The sequence below is a fragment of the Moschus berezovskii genome, chromosome 19 (genome assembly GCF_049115385.1).
Source record: "Moschus berezovskii isolate FMDL1 chromosome 19, NW_MosBer_1.0, whole genome shotgun sequence".
Lineage (NCBI taxonomy): Eukaryota > Metazoa > Chordata > Mammalia > Artiodactyla > Moschidae > Moschus > Moschus berezovskii.
The window spans coordinates 66901573-66922753 of NC_142478.1; the positions used below are offsets into that span (position 1 = coordinate 66901573).

Below are 21181 nucleotides of genomic sequence, written 5' to 3' on the forward strand. Positions count from 1 at the left end.
GAGAGAGCCACGGACCAATAGAAGACGGCGGCTGAGAGGTGGCGCGGCCGGCGGTAGGTGGAGTCACCTCGGAACCTGGACAGGAAGCTGGCGGGGTCAGCCCTGGACGAGAGGCCTGGGGCATGGCTGTGTGGGGCCCGGGAGGTCGCCTTGGCTTGCGCGGATGCCTTGAAGCCCGCAAGCTATTGTGTCCCCGTTTCCAGAGCCGCGGCCCCCAGGGCGTGGAAGACGGGGACAGGTGAGTATCTGGCTGAGAAGTTAACTCGGACATCTGACCAGAGTTGTGTTGTCGCCGTGTTTACGTCACACCGTTGGGAGGTCACCGCAGCAATCGCCAGGTGACGTCCTCTTTTATCCTGACGTCACCATGGCAATGTGGGCTCCGGCGAAACCAGAGACCAAGATTTCTTAGCACGAGACAAGTCCAAACGAAACCCAGCATCCATCAGGACCGGGCATAGCCCAGGTGAACCAGGAGGGTCATCTTGCTTGACCTCACAATCTGGAAAAGTGAAAGTGAACTCGCTCAGTCGTGTCCGACTCTTTGCGATCCCATGGACTATAATCTACCAGGCTTCTCTGTCCATGGGATTTTCCAAGCAAGAGTACTGGAGTGGGTTGCCATTTTCTTCTCCAGAGGATCTTCCTGACCCAGGGATCGAACCCAGGTCTCCTGCATTGCAGGCAGACACTTTACCCTCTGAGCCAAATCAGGAGGGGTCCTCAATTATGATCTTAACCTGTCTGCAAAGCAGTCAAGACACAGAGAGACACCAGCGCGATGTAAAGATGGCTCTCATCACAATACCTTGAAACTAGCACCCCATCCCGGACCTCAGAACCTGACTTAGTACTGAATTAATATGTTTTATCGATCCAGTAATTCAACCTCTGAATAACCTTTTAATGTCACATTTTAATGTTGAAGTCTGTGTTAAAGGTGTTGCTATTTGAAAATGCTTGTTTTTGAACCCTATTTTGGCAATTCTCCATTTCAGGGTATACTTGAAGCTTCATAGTATGAAGGGTTTTTTTTTTTTTTTTTCCCTTTCAAGAGCCCTTGGCTTGGGACTTCCCTGGTTTTCCAGTGAAAGTGAAAGTCACTCAGTTGTGTCTGACTCTTTTCGACCCCATGGACTATGCAGTCCATGGAATTCTCTAGGCCAGACTACTGGAGTGGGTAGCCTTTCCCTTCTCCAAGGGATCTTCCCAACCCCAGGTCTCCAGCATTGCATACAGATTCTTTATCAGTAGCTGAGACCAATCTCCCAATGCATGGGGCCTGGTTTCCATCCCTAGATCCCACATGCTGCAAGTAAAGATTCCACATGCTACAATGAAGATGAAAGAAACCATGTGCCTAACTAAAGATCCAGTGCAGCCAAATAAATAAAAGTAAATATTTTTTAAAAAGAGAGTCCCTGGCTTGGTAGAACAGAAGTGATGGTTTGGGGTTGTGGAATAAGTCTTGGGCCAGAATCCAGCCCTACTACTTCTTCCCTGGGTGACCTAGAAAGGTGAGTCTCATCCTGTGAGCTACAGATTCCTCAAACATAAAATGAACATCATAGATAGTGCCTCCCTTTGGGGCTTGGGAAGATTCCAGGGATAAAACCAGGAGATAATGCCAGTAATTCACTTAGCACAGTGCAGAGACTAGGGAAGTGATCAATAAATTCTTTCAGCAAGTATTTATTGAGTGTCTTCATTGAGCAATGTAGTACATCAGCTACTCTGCAGGTACAGGTGTGACAAGACACAGAACTGGCCCACAAAGGGCTTAAAACTAAGAGGAACAGAGGGAAAAGATTTCAAGCCGAAGGGGTAAGTTCTGACACTAAGGGGACAGGTAGCAAACTGTGGCCCACTGAAGAAGGTGTCTCACTGGATATGCCGTCCATCCTCACTCACCCTCTCTTGATGTGTATTTCTCCTTAGGCCACAGCTTTCCTCAAAGACTCCCAAGGTCCCCAAGATCTACACCAAAACAGGAGACAAAGGTAGGGTGGGGACAGGTGAAAAATGCCAAGGATGAGATGGCAGAGTCCGTCTTAAAGTTCTTCCATATTCTTTGCAGACTTTAAAAAGTTTGTGACAGATCTCAGTAGGCATCACGCAAGTGTGATGTGAAACGAAAGATGCCCAAGATAAATTAAATGACAAAAGCAAGTTGCAGAACAATCCAGAGTTGGGATCCATTGGATAAAAGTGTGTGTGTTTATATGTGTGTTCAGAAAGGCAATGTGAAAGGTTACACCTTGGGCTGTTACCTGGGAGAGAGATTGAATAGTGAGAGAAAAGAATGAACAGGCAGCCTTCATTGTTTCCTGTACATACTTTTATCCTATCCTGTTACCTTTTGTAATGAGCATATATTGTTTTGATAATTTAAAATGTGTCAGAACAGGGGACTTCCCTGGTGGTCCAGTGGCTAAGACTCTGCACTCAATGCAGGGAGCCTGGGTCCAACCCCTGATCAGGGAACTAGATCCCACATGCTGAAACTAAGACTCAGTGCAGTCAAATAAATCAATAAATATTGAGGAGGGGGAGAGTATATCAAGATTAAAAAAACACTTTAATTTGGGAAGCAACATATTTTTCACAGGGTTTTCTAGCACCTTCACTGGAGAAGGAAGACCCAAAGACGACCAGGTGTTTGAAGCCGTGGGAACTACAGATGAATTAAGTTCAGCCATCGGGTAAGGAGGACAGGATTGACCTTGAGGTCGGGAATGAGTGGGTCATTAGCAGGTGTGACTGAGGCGCGGCCCTCCAGAGCCAGTCCTGGAGGCTGCTTGCCCTCAATGAACCTGCCGGCGCAGGCAGCCGGTCAGCTCCACCAGGCTGCGGGCTGTGGACCCCCTTCACCCTTCCCGCCTGCTCGTGTGCTGCCTTCTGTCCCTGGCTGTGTGTCCCTGCCTCACCCTTCCCTCCCTGCTCCCTCCCTGTGCTCATGACTTAGAAGATGGACTTGGGGAAGTCGTCAGGATCGGCCAGGCCTTGCTGGGGTAACAGCGCCCACATGTCATGACTTGCACCACCAAAGGAATATTTCATCTTCTTACTTCAAGCCCATCTTGGGTTGGGTGTGTTTCTCTGCATGGCCTTCGCTCTGGGACTCAGGCTGGCAGGACAGCTTCTGTCTGGAACATGATTACTGGCCAGTAATCACAGCAGAGGGACGAGAGGTCAAGGCAGTGCCCATGCTGGCTCTGAAGGCTTCCACGAAGTGACGCACCATCTCTGCTCATGTTTCATTGTCCAGAGCCAGGCACGTGGACACACCTGCCAGCGGTGGGGGTGGGAGGGGCAGCAAATATTAGAGAGCAAAGTACAAGCCACTCGGGAGGCTGTTGGCAGTGTGAGCTGCAGTTACTGTCAGTGCTTGTTCTTGGGCTCTGGTGTGGCCTTGTGGGTGAAGGTTATGGCAATCAGATGGACCTGGGTTCAAATTCTCTCACACTTCTGACTGGCTGTGTGACTTCAGGCAGATCACCTGGTCTTTCTGAGCCTCAGTTTCTTGTTCTGTCAAATGATCATAGTGTGAAGGACTTCCCTGGTGGCTCAGATGGTAAAGACTGCCTGCAATGCAGGAAACCCAGGTTCAATCCCTGGGTTGGGAAAATCCCCTGGAAAAGGAAATGGCAACCCATTCCAGTATTCTTGCCTGGAGAATTCCATGGACAGAGGAGCCTGGCCGGCTACAGTCCATGGGGACACGACTGAGCGAGTTTCACTTATAATACATTTCAAAGGCAACAGTAGAAATCAATGACATGGGTTCAAATTCTGTCACACTGCCGACTGGCTGTGTGACTTCAGGCAAATCACCTGGCCTCTCTGAGCCTTAGTTTCCTGTTCTGTCAAATGATCATAGTAATAGTATCCAGGCTCATTGGGTTCTTGTGAGGATGGAATGAGAGAATTCCATGTTCCCCCCTTAGTGCTAGGTAGCTAGCACTAATCATAATGCTAGCTATTATTATATTATTAATTATTAAGACCTACTTGTTCAGGGCTGCCAGTTCACAGTGACAGGCCTGACTAAATAAGGTTTTCAGGATGGATAATGGGAGGTGGAGCTAGACTGCCCGCAGAGTAGAGGGCAGACCCCTTGGTGTGTGTGGGAAGAGTGTGGAAAAGGAGAGGTAGACACAAGATGAAGCAGGCAGAGGGCTGGGAAGGTGGGTTCTAGCATCACTGGCTGTTTGGAATTAGCCAATCAGCAGCCCATCATCCCTGAGGTGACGTGGGTCAGGGGCCTGGCCAAAACTCAGCTATGGATTCTTCTGCCTGTGTCACCTCTGTTCATATGGATCACCTGGGCCTGGTCAGAGGAAGAACTGAAAGAGGAGTTGTTGGCTGGACGAGTGATATGAAAAACAAATACCCCCAATCATATGTAAGGTTGCTGCTGCTGCTAAGTCACTTCAGTCGATTATAAAAACACTGTCAACAAAAAAAAACCCCTTTCCTGTGATAGCTCAGTTAGCAAAATGGTCTGTCACCTGAGAAGGTATTACCTTCCAACAGGACAGGGCTTCCCTGGTGGCTCAGATAATAAAGAATCTGCCTGCAGTGTGAGAGACCTGGGTTCGATCCCTAGATGGGGAAGATCCCCTAGAGAAGAGAATCTCTACCCATTCCAGTGTTCTTGCCTGGAGAATTCCATGGACAGAGAAGCCTGGTAGGCTACAGATCTCAAATACCGAGTGACTAACGCTCAAGACGGGGCCTAGGGATGTTATATTCGAGGCAAATTCTTTTTCCTTTTTCCACGTAGGTTTGCTATGGAATTAATTGCAGAAAAGGGCCACCCGTTTGTGGAAGAGCTTCAGAAAGTGAGTAAAATTGTCTTACCGGGAGCTGGGATTTTTTTCAACCCCAAGGCCTGGTGGCCGTAACTGGAATTGCCATCTGACCATCACTTCCTCTCTGTGTCACCTGGGATTAGTCACTTTCCTTCTGTGAGCCTCAGTTTCTTCATATGTAAGATGGGAACACACAGAGATCACCCTCCCTCACAGGTGAGTGAGGAGGCTTGCTCTCAGGGAAATGTGAGGTCAGTGGTCTCAGCCCAGTTCTGCCCCTCAGGGGACATGGGGCGATGTCAGGAGATGTTTTTGGTCATCATGACTGGAGGTGGAAGTGCTATTGGGGTCTGGTGGGTAGAGGCAGGGAAGCAGCTAAATGTCCTACAATGTACAGGACACCCCCCGCCCCACCCCAGAGGATGACCTGGGCCAAAGTGTCAGCAGCTGTGAGGTTGGGAAACTCAGGAGGCCCAGCCATGGGGAGCCCTTGATGGTGGGGATAGTAGGGTTCTTAGAATGACTGCTCTGTTCCTTAAGAGGCAGCCAGGCTTTGGCCCTCAGAGAGGACTTCAGAGATGAAGGCAGGGCTGCCACCCCAGAACATGAAGGACACACCCCAGGTTTCAGTCCACGTGCTGAACTGAGTCTGCAGCCCCCTGGAGGGCCAGCCCTTGGCCCGCTTCAGTCCTCCAGGCCAGACTGGAGCATGCAGGGGGCCTCTGGGAGCAGACGCAGGGCAGCGAGGGGCTGCCCAAGGTTGGGAGGCCTAAACAGCTAGAACGTTCCATGCATGTGGCACCTCCTGTGTGAAGGAGGCTGCTCTTCAGCCTCATCATGAGGAACTGTTGGCACCCACAGCAGTCGTTTCTGGTCTGCTGTGCCCACCTCTGAGCAGGGTTTGCCTGGGGGCAGGGGGTGCAATGACACAATGAGCCCCCCTTACTTTAGGCCACATACTTTGAATGACACTTTCGACATCATCTTCTCCAGCGCTGCTCAGGCCACCCACCCCAGCCTCCAGGTGGTACCTCTCCCAGGCTCCCACAGCTCCTGAGCTTTTGCCTCTAAAGTGAAAGTGCTGGTCGCTCAGTTGTGTCCAGCTCTTTGTGACCCCATTGACTGTAGCCCGCCAGCTTCCACTATCCATGGGATCTTCCAGGCAAGAGTACTAGAATGGGTTGCCAGTTCCTTCTCCAGAGGATCTTCCCAACTCAGGGATCCTCCCGACCCAGGAATCCACCCCTGGCCTCCCGCATTGCAGGCAGACGCTTTACCATCTGAGCTACCACAGACAGGAATCACCAGGCATTTGGCCTGGGCTCCCTGAGGGTGTGGACTGTGACTTGTTCTCCTCGGCTGCCCCAGGGCCTGTAGAAGGCCAGGCAGTCTGTTCCCAGCGTTCCCTGCAGAAGCTCATGAGGTAGAGGCCAGCTTTCACATCTTACAGAGGACAAAAGCGAGGCTCAGGCCAATGCCCTGCAGCCAGGAATCCCAGCAGGCCTGGGATCTGATTCCCAGGCAGCGGTCACCTCTCTCCAGCCCCAGGGTGAACACTGCAGGTGGCCAACGAGGGGTGGGACTGTGAAGTCACTTTCCACCAGAAGCTGGAAGCCATGGAGACACCACATGGTCACATAACTCAAGCAGAGTCTGCGGCCTGGTGGCCCAAGGAGCTCTGTTCTGCTTCCAGCACACTGCCATGGTGGCCTTCTCATCAGAGGGCAGATCTGTCCAGTTTAGAAAGCACTGTCAGGCTTTTCTGGTGGCTCAGTGGTAAAGAATCTGCCTGCCGATGCCGGAGACACAGGTTCGATCCCTGATCTGGGAAGATACCACATGTCACAGAGCAACTAAGCCTGTGCGCCACAACTTACTGAGCCTGTGTTCTAGAGCCTGCGTGCCGCAACTACTGAAACCGGAGCCCTGGAACCCGTGCTCCGCAACAAGAGAAGCCACGGCAGTAAGAAGCTCAGACCCCGCCACTAGAGAGTAGCCCCCACTCGCCACAACTCGATAAAAGCGCACGTAGCAGCAAAGACCCAGCGCAGCCAAAAACAAATTATTGAAAAAGAAGAAGGATATAGATCAAAATAAAATAAAAAGCACTGCCACCTTGGGTCTCTCAGCCCAGGTGTTACAGGTTAGAAAACCAAGGCCATCAGGTTAGAGAAAAGAAAAAGACCTCACAGGGCCCCTGCCTATGGGAGAGGAGGGTCAGGCGAGAGGATTCTTCCTAACCACCCCGGGGCCTTTGATGCTCACCGTCTGCATCACCCAGATGTCCCCAAGCGAGCCAGGTCCCCTGCCAACCAGGGCAGATGTTCTGCGGATCCAGACAGTTTGCTGATAGCGTTTGCTGATCGCTACTCCTTAGCGATCTGACAGCCCCAGCCCACCAGATTCTGCACATGGACGCAGGGGACCTCGTGTGGCCGGCATGATGAGGTTCTCATCTGCGCCTTCCTTTCCTCCCCCAGATCCAGTGCTCCCTGCAGGACATCGGATCTGCCCTGGCGACTCCGCGCTCCTCAGCCAGGGAGGCTCACTTAAGTAAATCTCTCCCTGAATACACTGGGTGTGTGCTCAGAGGGCCCTATGGGGGCCCGGGGAACCCTCTCCTGGGGGGCACCTGGGACCCCTGTCAGCCTGGCCTTGCAGCCTGAGAGGGAAGGTGCCTCTGGGCCAGTGGAGTGGTTTGCGGGGCATCTGGATGGAAAGGAACAGGGGCGGGCTCCTGTGATCCCGGTGCTGTGGCCTTACACCGTGCCGGTCTCCTTGGCTCCGCAGAACACGCCACGTTCGAGGCGGGGCCCATCCTGGAGCTGGAGCAGTGGATTGACAGATACTCTCACCAGCTGCCCCCGCTCACCGCTTTCATCCTGCCTGTAGGTACCCGGCCGCCTCAGCCTGCAGGATGGCTGTGGGCGTGTGCGTTGACCACAGCACACCAGCAGTGACGAAGTCCCCCTCTTTAATGTGTAACAGTGACAGAAGCTGTCCCCCAGCTCCCCTCCAGACCCTCACTGGTCCCATTCCCACCCCTGCCTGCCTTAGAGAGGGGTACCCAAAGGCTTCCCTTGAGGCTCAGACAGTAAAGAATCTGCCTTCAGTGCAGGAGACCCGGGTTCAATCCCTGTGAGAAGGGCATGGCAACCCACTCCAGTATTCTTGCCTGGAGAATCCCATGGACAGAGGAGCCTGGCGGGCTGCAGTCCATAGGATCACAAAGAGTCGGACACAACTGAGTGACAACGCCCAGAGACTACACCCTGGTAGGGCCCCTGGAGGCAGAACACTGCCCTGGGTTAGGGTCAGGGGGTGAGCCTGCATGTCCCATTCAGTCTGTCCGAGCTCCCTGTCTGCAGTGGGCACCCAGCCCCCTCAACCCCATCCCCACTCCAGCCAACACCCGCTTTCTTCTTTCAGTCAGGAGGCAAGAGCAGCTCCGCACTGCATTTCTGTCGGGCCGTGTGTCGCCGAGCTGAGAGACGGTATGGGGCCCCGGGAGCAGGGCCTGGGGAGAGACACAGTGGTACCTGGTGAGATCAGAGCTGGTGCTGAAGTGGACAGCTCCAGCAACAGGAGGGCAGGGGAGGCCCAGCGGGTCTAGTTGATTAATCATAATGATAATACCACTCAGGTGGTGTGAAATTCAGATGCATCTTCGGTGAAGGCTCACCGTTCTTCAGGTTAATTTAAACAGGAGGGGGCCTCCGCTGAGCAGAAAGATCAAAAAGCTCCACAGCATGATGAAAGCTGTGACGGAGGGTGCTTGGCCCCAGGATGACCCAGCCTGGGGCTGGGCATGGGTGGGGGCAGTAGCTAGTGGGGGAGAATGGTGGACAGAGTGTCCAGGGCGAGGGGACAGCAAGGGTAGAGGCAGCAGCCTGGGCTGAACGCACAGAAAGGAGGCCGAAGGTCTGGTCCAGAGTGAGGGGCGTGGGGCACAGTGAGACCGGAGGCTGAGCCGAGACCAGGCCGGGCAGGGCCTCCTGCACCCAAGGGCTCTGCCTTTATCCTGAAAGCTGATGACCGGCTCTAGGCCGTGGGGTAACTACTGGGTGCTGGGTGGAGAAGGGCCCAGACCAGCCAGCCACCTGCTGCCCCCGTCCCCAGATTCAGAGTCAGAGAGGAGGGAACCTCCCAGAAGCTGCTGATAGCCTTATCAAGAAAACATTAAAAGAGCAATTGCAGGGACTTCCCTGAGGGTCCAGTGGCTAAGACTCACGTTTCCAACACAGGGGGCCCGCGTTTGATTCCGGGTCAGGGAACTAGATCCCATATGCCGCAACTAAGAGTTCACCTGCCACCACTAAAACGATCCCACCTGCCACAAGTTAAGACCCAGGGCAGCGAAATAAATAAATATTAAAAAAAGATCCCGCGTGCCACAACAAAGATCGAAGATCCCATCTAAAACCCAGCAGAGTCAAATAAATAACGAAATAAATAAAAGAGTGATTGTGCAAAATCTCCATTTAACACAATTCATAGGCCAGGCTGCCACCCAGCTTTACAGAAAAGCAACAATAAAACGTCTGTATACAACAGATGAGGCCGTGCTGGGCGCTTTGTATTCATTATTTCATTGGTTCCTTGTGGTAAGCTTGGAAGAGAGGTGGTGGCAGTCCCCACTCTGCCGGGGTCAGGAAATTGGGGCTCAGAGGTGACACCATGGCCAGGGTCCCCTGGTTGGTCCATGGCAGAGTCCAGACTGGAGCCCAGGTGTGTCTGCTCCAAACCTGGAGCTCTGTCCACAGCCCCATGTCATGAAGGTTTCACTTTTCATGAAAGGCTCTTGGACCCAACTGGTTTGTAAAGGGACGCTGGGTCACTGAAGAGCTTCAGCTTCAGGAGAAGAGAGTCATTTGCATAGAGCTGTCCACGTCAGCAGTGCTCATAGTAGCAAAAAACGTGGAGATAGTCCAAAGAAAGGTCCAACAGCGGGAACTGGCCAAGAAGAGGAGGGTCCTCAGGACACCAAACCTGTGTCCCGGTGACAGAGCCCCTGGGGGAGGGGGCATAAACCTGGGGCCTGGGTTTGGGGTGAGCGCCTCCCAGCAGGGGTTATACAGCAGAGGTGACGGGCCCGGGGGGGCTGCCACGTCATTGGCCCTCATCTCCAGTGAGCACCCTCTAAAAGGCCTGTGCACAGATTGGCGAGGACGCCCAGTCAGGCTGCAGCAGGAGGGAGATGTGCGCTCGGGATGCAGCCCCGGGCCCCGAGCGTGTTGAGCCCGTAGCAACAGTGTGACGCTGTGTTTCCTCCTTTTCTAGAGTGGTGCCTCTTGTCCAGACGGGTGAGACTGATGCAAACGTGGCCAAGTTCTTAAACAGGTACTCAGATGGGATCTGAAGAGCCTGTCAGAAAACGTAGGCACGTTGTGGGGAGTGACGACCACGGAACGAGCCTCCCTCGTTCATTCGCTTCAGCTGTGCCAAGGTTGAGAAGCTGGCCCTAGGCCCCCTCTGCTCAAAGCGAGTTCCTCAGACCAGCAGTGGCAGTACCGCCTGGGCGTCGCTTACACTTGCCAAATCCAGGCCTAGCCCAGCTGGTCCTCTCCAATCAGAATCTGATCTGCGTGCGTGTCACCAGGATCCCCGGGGGACTTGTGTGCATGCCCTAGTTTGGGAGGCACCAGTCTTGGTCGTCAGAAGGTGCAGAAACCAGGGATGGGGCCCAGAGTCGCCAGTCCCGTGAGGCTGGGCAGGGCAGCAGCCTTCCCCTGGCGCCAGAGCCGGGTGCTGGGCTCACACAGAAGCTGGCCTCGTGTGCCATCCATCAAGCCCGGGTTGGCTGAGCACCCGCTGTCCTGCCCGATGCTCCTGGGGGCGTGTGATTGATATTTCCTCCTTGAAGGCTCGTTTAGGGAGGACCCAGTTAGCATTGATCTCTCATTTCAGTCCATTCTGTTTGCCTGCTTCTGCCCCTCCAGACTCAGCGACTATCTCTTCACATTAGCCAGATACACAGCCATGAAGGAAGGGAATCCAGAAAAGATATACAAGAAAAATGACCTGTCGGACCGCACCTGAGGCTCTGGGAGAGAATGGAAGTGACAACGGTGAGGGGAAGACTTCGCCCTTGCATCCTGATCCCTGAAGATCTCACCCACAGGGGCCAGAAGCTGGTCTTCTGTCCAGACCTGGCTTCCTTTCATAGCCCTGCCACTTCCTTTGGGAGCTGTGGCTGATGGAGAATCCTCCCCTCCTCCCCTGGGCTCTCCTCGGTCTTCCAGGAAGTGGGAACGAACTCGGTGTTGCAGGAAAGGAAGATAAAGCGATTGCTTCATTGAGGAACCAAGCAGAAAGAAAGAATAAATGTGGGAAAGGCTTGCACCATGTGTGTGTGTGTGTGTCTGTGTGTGTGTGTGTGTGTGTCTGTGTGTGTCTGTGTCTGTGTGTGTGTGTGACAGAGCGCGAGGCCTTTCACTGGCAACTCTGGCTGTCCAAGGATTTGGAATGGTACCAGAGGCCCTCGGAAATGTAATTGTGATTTACCTGTGCCAAAGGGGCTTTAAATGTCACATTTATAAAGGGGAAGGCAGACAGGATTTGGAGTTTAGTCACCTCTGAGCCACTCATCACAGGCGGAGGACGGCTGCAGACTGGCAGGCGAGGCCTCGGAAACACTTGGACTTGAAGTGTGTGTGTGGTGGGGGTGCAACCTGGGGAATCTTCTCTCAAGGGGAGTCTCCCTCCATCAGGGGCCAGAGACCCCCGCAAGAGAGGGACACTGCTGCTTTGAGGGGGGCATGTCCTGCCCGGGGCGGCAGCGTCCAGGGCCAGAGGTGGAGTGCCTTCAGCTTCAGAGAATAAGCTCTTACGGTTCCAGTGAGTCTGACACAGACCAGACTGACTTCTCTGATGTTGCCTTGGCTGGTTTATGCCTCTGAGATCCAGACCACGGCTGTATTTTATTTCAGTTGTCACTGTGACTCCCTCCCGCTATGAAGCGACACTGCCCGCGCCAGCTGTGTCCTTGGGAAGGGAGATATTTATGAAGGGCGAGGTGGCAGCCCTGAGATCCTGAAGGTTCCATGCCGCTAATTGCAGGAAACGAGTTGGGAGGGGCAGGCTCGCACAGTCAGGGCAGAAAGGTCCAGTGAACTCCATCCGGCCATCGGTCATTAGCATGAAGCGCGGGAAGGCGGGTCCTTCTGGCCATCCTTGCCAGCAAGTCAGCAAACAGTAAAATGATGAGTGTTGTGCTTGCCTCTGCTTTCATTCTTAACCAACTTGCCTGCTCATTTTGCTGGAGGGAACATTATATCTCCTCCCCTCTGGGTCCTATTGTTCCTGGACTTGGGCAAAGTGGATCAGGTGCAGGTGACCATGAGTGACAGCGAAAACCCTCCAGGAAGTGGCCCGACCAGCAGTTGACACCAGGTCTGGTGCACAGCAGGCAGCTTGGCCAGTGTGAACGGAGCTGAGAACGGCACAGAATAGGCTAAAGGCAGTTTGTGGCTGAGCGGGTGGGCACTCAGGCTGGGCTGGGGAGGGGTATGTTCCAGGAGCTCCTAGAATCCATCAAGTCACTCGATCCTTCCTGCACCTCACCACCATCCTCGGAGCAGGTTGTACATAATAAAACAACAGTCCTGCACTCCCTGCTATGGTAGACCATCCTACAAAGGACAAGAGAAGTGGTTTGAGAAGATAGCGTTCTCAAGGGCTGATCTTTGAAATAAGGCCTTTTGCCTGTAGCCAAATCCACACCCCACCAGCCCTTGCTGGGAAGGGCTGTCACAGGCCAGATGGTGGCCCCAGGTCCCGACCACTCCACACCATCCCTTCCATTGTGAACATCTCCGAGAAACACACTCGAATAGACAAACATCCCCGAGAAACGTGCAGATGCAGGCATGTCCTGTGCCTGACACAGCCACGTGGGAGCCAGAAGTGAAAGGAAAAATGTGTTCATCCCCCAGACGCTCCTCAAAAGATCCTCTGGGGTCTGGAACCCAGTGGGAAAAGTTAACGCAACTCCATGATCAAAACACACGATTGTCAACAGAGCCCGTTTGCAGCCACTGTCGACCCTCGTAAATGATTGTTTCCATCACATGGTAATGAGGGTCGAGGGAGAAAGGGCAGGCAGTTTTTATTTATAATTGTGATACCTTGTCGATCACAGATTTTTTTTTGCATAATTTTGATTTTTAAAAAATTATGGCATGAAAGCATTCTTTCTCTTGCTTTCTGGATTTGGAGGCATTTCCATACATTTTGCACCCAAGAAGGTGCTCCACCTGCCTCCTGCTGGTCCTGGTCTGGCTCTCAGGAATGTATTTAGTGCCACAGCTAGAGGTGGTTGGATATTACAGCGGCGAGAAGCCCACCAGGTGACATCACTGAAGGGCTTGATGTGCCAGACTCCGGGCTGGGGGGCTCCACCGACATTATCTTGTTGAAATCACCCTGCAGCCCCAAGGGAGGCACCGTCTGTGCCCTCTTAGCAGTGGAGGGAACAGACTTAAGAACCAACTCGTGTCAGGGAGTCAACGCCAGGATGTGGCCCTGTGACTCCTGGCCGGGTGCCCCTCCCCCTGCCGCCACTTGACAGTCATTTTAATCACGACCTGGGCCGCTGAGAACAATGTCAGGTGCTAATAGATTCTGCTGTCTCATTTCTCAACCTAGTTTCCCTTAACTGATATTTCATGGCTATTGTTAATGTGCATTTTTTTCACCGAGTAATTTTCACAGCCCGAACTTGTAACACATCCCAGTGACAAACGTCCCTGGTACCGAATCCCCCCCCGTCAGCTGCAATGTGACCCTCATCTCCTCCCCACACCGCCCCGACACCTTTCTGCGACAACCCATCCAGTTTTATGATCCCTCTGTCCCAGTTATCACTACTGAACCTTTAAGAAGCCAGACGCATTTCAAGTTTAATTGAATAAAATCCTTTGTGTAATAAATCCCACATGAACGCTACATAAATCAGTGCCTGGGAGGCTTTGTGTCTCATCCCTCCCTTCAGGCCGGTCTGATCTTGCTTACAGAGGGGACCGAGGCCTCCTTTGCAGCCCAGCTGGCGTGTGGGGTTCATTTGCCTCAACCTGTCACTTTTCTTCTCTGGGAGTCCATCGCGGGAGACAGTGCTTGGGTGCGAGCAGAACCAGGAGACGTGCTGGTTGGGGACATGGCATTTGGAAGGTTAGGGGGGTTCCCAGGAACTTTGCGGGGTGTCCTGTTGTTCACCCATCCACAGACTCGGAAGTTTCTTTTAAACATTTATTTGGCAGCACACAGGATCTTTGATCTTCACTGTGGCATGCGAGATCTAGTTCCCTGAGCAGGGATCGAACCTGGGTCCCCTGCATTGGGGAGCAATGAGTCTTAACCACTGGATGACCTGGGAAGTCCCCAGATTCAGAGACTTGGGATGAAGGCTCTGTGCACCTCCTCCCTGGATAGACACAGACACACAGGTGTTCACAGTCTGTGTACAACCTGAAGAGGAATGTGGAAGCCCCAGGGAAGAACCCTTGCTCTTAGCTCTCCAGTATAGCACCCACTGCAGGAGCGAATCCATGCATGGGGCTGCCTGCTTCATTGGCCTTGCTGCCAGCCGTGTGGAGCCCCAGAGGTGTGACAAGGAGAAAGGGGGTGTGAGCAACAGTCAAAGGCTCAGTGCAGGCATCGGCTTCAGGCAGACCTGGGTTCAAGACCAGCTCTGTCACTTCCTAGCATCATGACTTCAGGCCAGTCGTTCCATCTTCCTGAGACTTGCTTCTTTGTCTGTAAAATGGGAACGTGAAGCATATCTACTCCACAGGGCCGCTGGGAGAGATTAATGAGGCAGTGTTTAAAAGGCTCAGGGTGCCCCTGTCACATATTAGCTGCTGTTATTATAGTTGATTGTTACTATTTGAATTCAAGTTCCAGCTCTGCCACTTGCTAGCTGAGGCACCTTGAGAAAATCCTGCAACCACTCTGAGCCTCCATCTCCTACTTTAATCTTTGGGAATAATGATACCAGCTTCCAAGTGTTCAGGAAATATGTTCACGGGCCTGCATGGGCATGGCACATGGCTGCAGCCCCCCCCCCCCCAAAAAAATGTAGCTATTGTCGAATCAAGTGTTTATCCTTTTTCAAAGCACTTTCAATAGCTCAGGCCCAGGTGATGCAGAGAGGACCACTGAGTAGCATCTCTGGTTTGCTTACATGTCCTGAGCCTGCGGGAGACAGCCCCTCCGCCGCAACGGGGCCAGGTCAGCCAGGGGGACGGGGCTCCGGGAGCACTGGGACCACAGTGAAAGGGAAGCTGACCTGGTCACAGGCCAGCGAGAGCTTTCAGGGGTCGTCGCCTGTGGGCTCCCTGTGGGCAGCAGCAGAGCTGGACAAGAAGACTGGCCTTCAGATTCCTGCGAGAGCTTCCTCTTGGGACAGAGAGTGTGACAACTTGGGTAGAGGAGGAGAAGTTGTTGAGCCGCTAAGTCATGTCTGACTCTTAGGACCCCATGGACTGTAGCCCGCCAGGCTCTTCTGTCCAAGGGATTTCCCAGGTGAGAATACTGGAGTGGATTGCCATTCCTCCTCCAGGGGGCCTTCCTGATCCAGGGATCGAACCCGTGTCTCCTGCCTTGACAGGCAGCTTCTTTACCACTGAGCCACCAAGGAAGCCCTGAGGAGAAGAGGGGACCATAAACCCAGGAGGACCCCGCTTCAAGTGACCTCTCCGAGGAAGGGTAGGACGCAGGCCATCTCAGGGTACACCGGGGCAAAGGCAGCCTGGCGAAGAGATTGAATAAATGGCAGAAAGGTGTCCAGTCCGCCAGGACCAGGATGTGGGGGTCCTCCCCCCACCAGATGCTCCCAAGGCCGAGACCCTCCGGCCCTTGACTCTGGCCATCTGCGGTGCCCACGCCCCTCCCTGGCGAGCAGGTGCCTTTATTTACGATCACCTTGGAAGGGTCGAGCAGACATATGTTGCTGAGGATCGTTTATTCTTGTTTATAAAATTTATGGCTTTACCTCGATTACACACTGTCAAAACGGGAAGGATTGGCCCCAAAGTCTCTTACCGCATGACTGCCTCAGACGTGCGTACATCTGTTAACTCCGTAGGAGCTGTAGAGGGAAATAAGACTGCCGATAACTCAGAAGCTCGCTGTCCCATCAAGAGGTGGGGGCTGTGGGCCTCGAGAAGAGGTATCCAGGCACCCACGTGGAAGGGGAGCGGCGTTGGGGTCTGCTGGTGGCCGCGCCAGGTGGCATCGGGACCCTGGCCCTGTCCGGTGACTGGTTCTCTCTCGGGTACTTTGGGGCAGGATTGGGAGAAGAGGAACTGGAGTCCTGGGGCCTTCGGGGGTCTGGCTGCAGGACCAGCAGCTGGAGAGAGTTCCTATCCTGTGGATCTCCACCTGCAGATGTCAGCGGGGAGACAGAAACGCTGACTCTGCGCTGTTGGGGGGGGTGGCGTCAAGTTCGACCTCTCAGAAGGGCGCTCTGGCAATGCCTATCCAATTCGTGGAAATGTGCGTCTTTCTGGCCCCACAACTCGACATCTGAGAATTTCTCCGAAGGAAAGAGATTCATCAGTGAAATCATAGGGTTGTTGTTGGTGGTGGTTTTCAGTGCTTGCTGCTCATTAAAGAGAAAAATTGGAAACAAATGTCCAACAATAGGGAGCTCATTATTCAAGAAGGGATATTTAACAATAAAGGACTGTAAGAAATATCATAAAGCTACTGAAAAGGATGGTGTCTATACTTTTATTACTATGGAAAAGTGCTCATAATCTATCAAGTGAAAACAAAAACCCAAGTTATAAAATGAGAGGTATAGAATGATAGAAATCCTGTTAGAGAGATAAACAAGTGTAAATATACTAGAGTGTAAAAAAAATGCAAGGATCTGTTCCTATGTTAATAACGTGTGTGTATCTGTGTGTGAGTCTCTCAGTCGTGTTGGACTCTTTGTGACCCCATGGACTGTAGCTCACCGGGCTCCTCTGTCCTTGAAATTCTTTACGCAAGAATACGGGTGGGTTGCCATTCCCTTCTCCAGGGGATCTTCCCGACCAGGAATGCAACCCAGGTCTCCTGCATTGCAGGCAGATTCTTTACGGTCTGAGCCACCAGGGAAGCCCTACGTTAACAATCAGTTCAGTTTAGTTCAGTTCAGTTGCTCAGTCGTGTCCAACTCTCTGCGACCCCGTGAATCACAGCACGCCAGTCCTCCCTGTCTATCACCAACTCTCGGAGTTCACTCAAACTCATGTCCACAGAGTCAGTGATGCCATCCAGCCATCTCATTCTCTGTCGTCCCCTTCTCCTCCCGCCCCCAAACTTTCCCAGCATCAGAGTCTTTTCCAGTGAGTCAACTCGTTGCATGAGGTGGCCAAAGTATTGCAGTTTCAGCTTTAGGATCAGTACTTACCTCTAAATCACAGGATTACTGGGTGGTTTAAACTTTCATTTTTGTTTTAATTTTCTAATTTTTTTTTTTTACGATGAATTTGGGTTAGATTTGACAGAGGCTTACTTGTGTGATAAACATAATTTTAAAAGTGTAAGGAAATTGACAACTGTTTTCCCTGCCTATAATAAGTCATTTACCTCCCTCAGGATGCCTAGAGCCAAGAGCACAGCCCCAGGAGAGGGTGGCCACCAGTAGCCAAAGCCACAGGGCCTCTCCAAAGACTAGAAGCCCAGAGACTGTGCCCTGAGTTTGTTCTGTTGGAGACAGCTGTCTGTCTGGAGAGCAGCCCCCCATGCAGCCTGCGTGTGGACGCTTGGCTTCCATTCTAGGACGACAGCAGAGGGAAGAGGAATGATCACAGCCCCACTGAAGGGCCCCCAGCGGGGCATCACGCCAGCTTTTCACAGGACGCTGGCATCCTTCTTTCTCCTCTGCTGCTTGCTGCATCTTTGACATACAGAATTCGAGAGGAGACAGCAGACTTCCACATTTAATCATCTCGTGTGGGTTTTCATCCTGAGTTATCGCCCTGCATTCACCTGGACAAGCTGGCGCCCTGACCCGTAGAGGAATGACTCCTAGGTGCTGCAGGCAGCAAGTGGAAAAACCAACACTTGACCTCGGGCCTTCCAGGAAGAATCCAGCTTCCTTTTTTCAACTCTGTTCTGCTGAGACAGGGCTTATCTCAGAGACGGCAAGAAACAACGCCAAGTCTGACTGATCGTCAGTGGCTGCCTGAGGGGCTGCAGGAAGAAGGAACTTGAAGCTGGATCCAGATTCCGCAGGAACGAGTTTGGTAATCCATTAGTAATGTCTGCCATGACTTGCTATGGAGGTAATGGAATAAATCGTGTGTGTTTGACATTTCTGAATCTTGGGCCAAAGCCCCCACAGATTTCCAAAGGGTGGGAACTTCAGGGTAGGTATGGATCTTCAGGCTGCCTTAGGGTTCTCGCAACTCTATGGCCCCCCCAAGAGAGAAAACGGGCAGGAAAGGGATTTCTCAGGGCTTTGAGACAACACATCAAGGGTCATAGAGTCTCTGAGAATGAAATCCTTATAAATCTGACTAATTGATTAGTCAGCCCTGATGAGTGCACCACCGTAATTTAGAATCTGTAATTACATTTCACATCAAAACATGCAAAGTTGAGATTAAAGCTGGTGAGAAATGACTTGACGCCTCCCTCCCCAGCCCACCTCCAACCTCCTGCTTCCATCACCCAGCAGGCAGGTCTCCTAGGGGCAGAGGCTGTGGTTCTAGAAGCCGTGGTTTCTTGGGCAGCTGTTTCTCTCAATTCCCTTGAGGGCTGTTTCCTGCTGTTTTAGGAGCAGATCCTGCTCCCCTCCCTGCTGGGTTGCATTTAGTTGAGACAAAAGCTTTGTTCAGGGGGGCACTTTTGGGTTTTTGATTTACAGTGCCCTCCAGCCAAAGACCGCTAAGATTGCACCCATAGTTGGGCAAATTGTCTTGTTGCAGAGTGAGCATATGATGCCGGAAGTGGGTGTCAGAAAGAACTTAGAGGACTTGGGCTCTTGTTGGGTGCTTTGGGCTCCTCTTGGGTGCTTTGGGGTGGGTTCAAGGAAGCAGAGGTAGTTCTGTGATTGGATGGCTCACTAAACCCCTATCAGGAGGGAGGAGCAAAGAGGCTAAAGCTGTAACAGAGACGCAGGAGGGTCAGGCAGGCACAGCCCCCAACATGTGTGAGGTCTCCTCGGATTAGTCACGCCTCTTCCACGACCCCATTGCGAGCGCTGCAGGGCAGGGTGGTGTCCACGTTCTTCCACCTGAACCGCCAGCGCCTAGCCCAACCTGGAGCCTAGTAGGTCCTGGGTATCTATTAATGTTTGCTGGATGAATGGGCTTGGCTTGAACTCCCTGGCAATCTGACTTCCCCGGCCAGCTCCTGGGCTGGGACACCTGCCAGCTTGCCAGGCCCATCTGGCACCCTCTGTAATGGGGACCACACCACCCAGGCTGCAGGGCCGACTTCATGTGGCCCTGCACTGCCCTACGTGGGTGGTGCCCCTTTCCCTGGACTCTGGGTGGGCTGTGGGCAGGGCAGGATATCAGTGGGGCCAGGCCCAGGGGGAGGGGGAAAGGACCATGGAGGACAAAGCATCCCTGTGCCCCCCGACTTGTCTGAGTCCTTCAGGCTCCCCTGCCTGCTGCTGAAGGTCCCTCTCCTGAAGCTCCCCCAGATATGTTTGCACCCCATGACTTCTAGCCCCCTTGGCTTTCCCACCCCCGGCAGCTCCCACCGCACAGCGTGTCCGGCGTGGACACTTCCCTGTGGCCGCAGGGCCCGTGGAGGTGAAAGGGGGACCTCCCTGGCCACACAGACACAGGGCTGAATCCCACTTCCCTTGCTTTTAAGCTGTGTGGCCTCAGGCAAGTGAATCCACCTCTCTGAAGCTGGGTCCTCATCTGCAGAACCGAGCAGTGACCCTCCTAGGGCCCAGGGTCCTCGGGTGGATGCAATGTGACTGCTTGTGCAGACGGCTGAGCGCAGAGCTGGGCTTGGGCAAAGGCCGGGGGGAGGCAGCTACCACCATCTCCGTTCATGGTACGATGTCCCCGCTCCTGTCTTGACAGATGTGTTCTAACCAACCCCACCCCCCACCCCTCTGGTCTGGCTGCTTCCTCTGCCCCAGATGCCTGCCTTCCCATCTACAAAAGAAAAGGGGAAACCCTCTTTCCAAGTGAAACTGAAAAAACGCCCCCTTTATTGGCCCTCTCCTGCTTAAGTCCCTCTTGTTGACCCAGGCGCTATTTGCTACCAGGAAGATGCTCTTTAAGATGTGTCTCACTCCACCCAGTTCTCAGAGAAGGAACCAGAGATCCGTGGAGATGGTCAAATCAGTCACAGCCAGCGGGTGGCCGGGCTGGGCCCAGCACCTGTCCTGTGAGCCCACAGCCCGTTTCCTGACTGTGCGGTTTTCAGGACAGAGACAAGTATTACTGGGGCGATTTTACTGAGGCAAGAATGTTCAGGGAGTTAGAAACTTACCTGGGGTCACTCGGCTGATCTCTGCCCATTTTTGATGCCAAGGTCAGGGTCTTTGCCTGATGGCTGGGCCATGGAAGACGGAACCCTGACCTTTGCTCCTCAGTGTGGTCTGTGGTGCGGTGCCCCAGCCAGACCTGCGGAAGTAGGACCTCCCCGGGGACTCAATGTGCAGGTGAGTGTTCATGACACTCTGATTTGATTCCTCTGCGGGGTCCTCTGGGGCCCGTCCTCAGCAGGACTGCTTCTGCTGTCACCGAGTGGATGCCAGCCATTTGGCTTCTTGGTGGAAGGTCTGTAATCCCACAGACTCACCCCAGTCCCCTCAAATTCCCAAGGGCTGAGATAAGCGCAAAGGGAATGTGTCTGAGTCCTGGGTTGGGGAGTTGCCTGGCCTGAGTGCACACAGAAGCGCAAAGCTCGGTTGAGGCTTGGGCAGAGAAGGAGCCGTGCCCCTGGGGCCGGGCCTGGAGCCCAGCAGGAGATCCTTGGGGGTCCTGCTGACATTAGTCAGCAGAACACAGCTCTGGAGAGGAAGCACTTCTCATTCTCCTTCCCAGTGTCGGGTGCCTTGCTCCTTATTCAATGGAAGCCCAGAGAAGCAAGGGGCCTTGCCCCCTTGCCTCCCAGCTAGTGGGAGGCAGAGCTGGACACGAACCCAGATCCAGATGCTCTGAAGCCCGAGGTCTCTACAGCGCCCTGTTACAGCTGCACTCAGCCAGACTTGGGGGTCAGCTGTGACCTGTTAAGAGCGTTCTGTTCTGTTCTGTTCAGTCGCTCAGTCGTTTTGAGGAGGCTGCTTAACTCTGACTCCACACTCTGAAGGCTGGAGAGAACCACGGTTCCCGTCTGGGCCTCAGAGCAGCCCCTTCTCAGAGTTACTCTCGGATTCCTCTCGGGAGGCCGGGTGCCCCAGCTGT

General features: G+C 53.3%; 1 protein-coding gene across 1 annotated transcript; it reads left to right on the plus strand.

Annotated features, from left to right (window-relative positions):
- The first annotated feature begins 48 nt into the window (after positions 1-48).
- Positions 49-11156, plus strand: MMAB (metabolism of cobalamin associated B). Its single transcript, XM_055405365.2, has 9 exons — positions 49-238; positions 1939-2000; positions 2609-2702; positions 4787-4844; positions 7295-7367; positions 7605-7702; positions 8244-8308; positions 10095-10154; positions 10754-11156. Exons 1-9 carry the CDS (start codon positions 123-125, stop codon positions 10851-10853), a joined length of 726 nt encoding a protein of 241 aa, XP_055261340.2. The 5' UTR covers positions 49-122; the 3' UTR covers positions 10854-11156.
- Positions 11157-21181: the final 10025 nt, after the last annotated feature.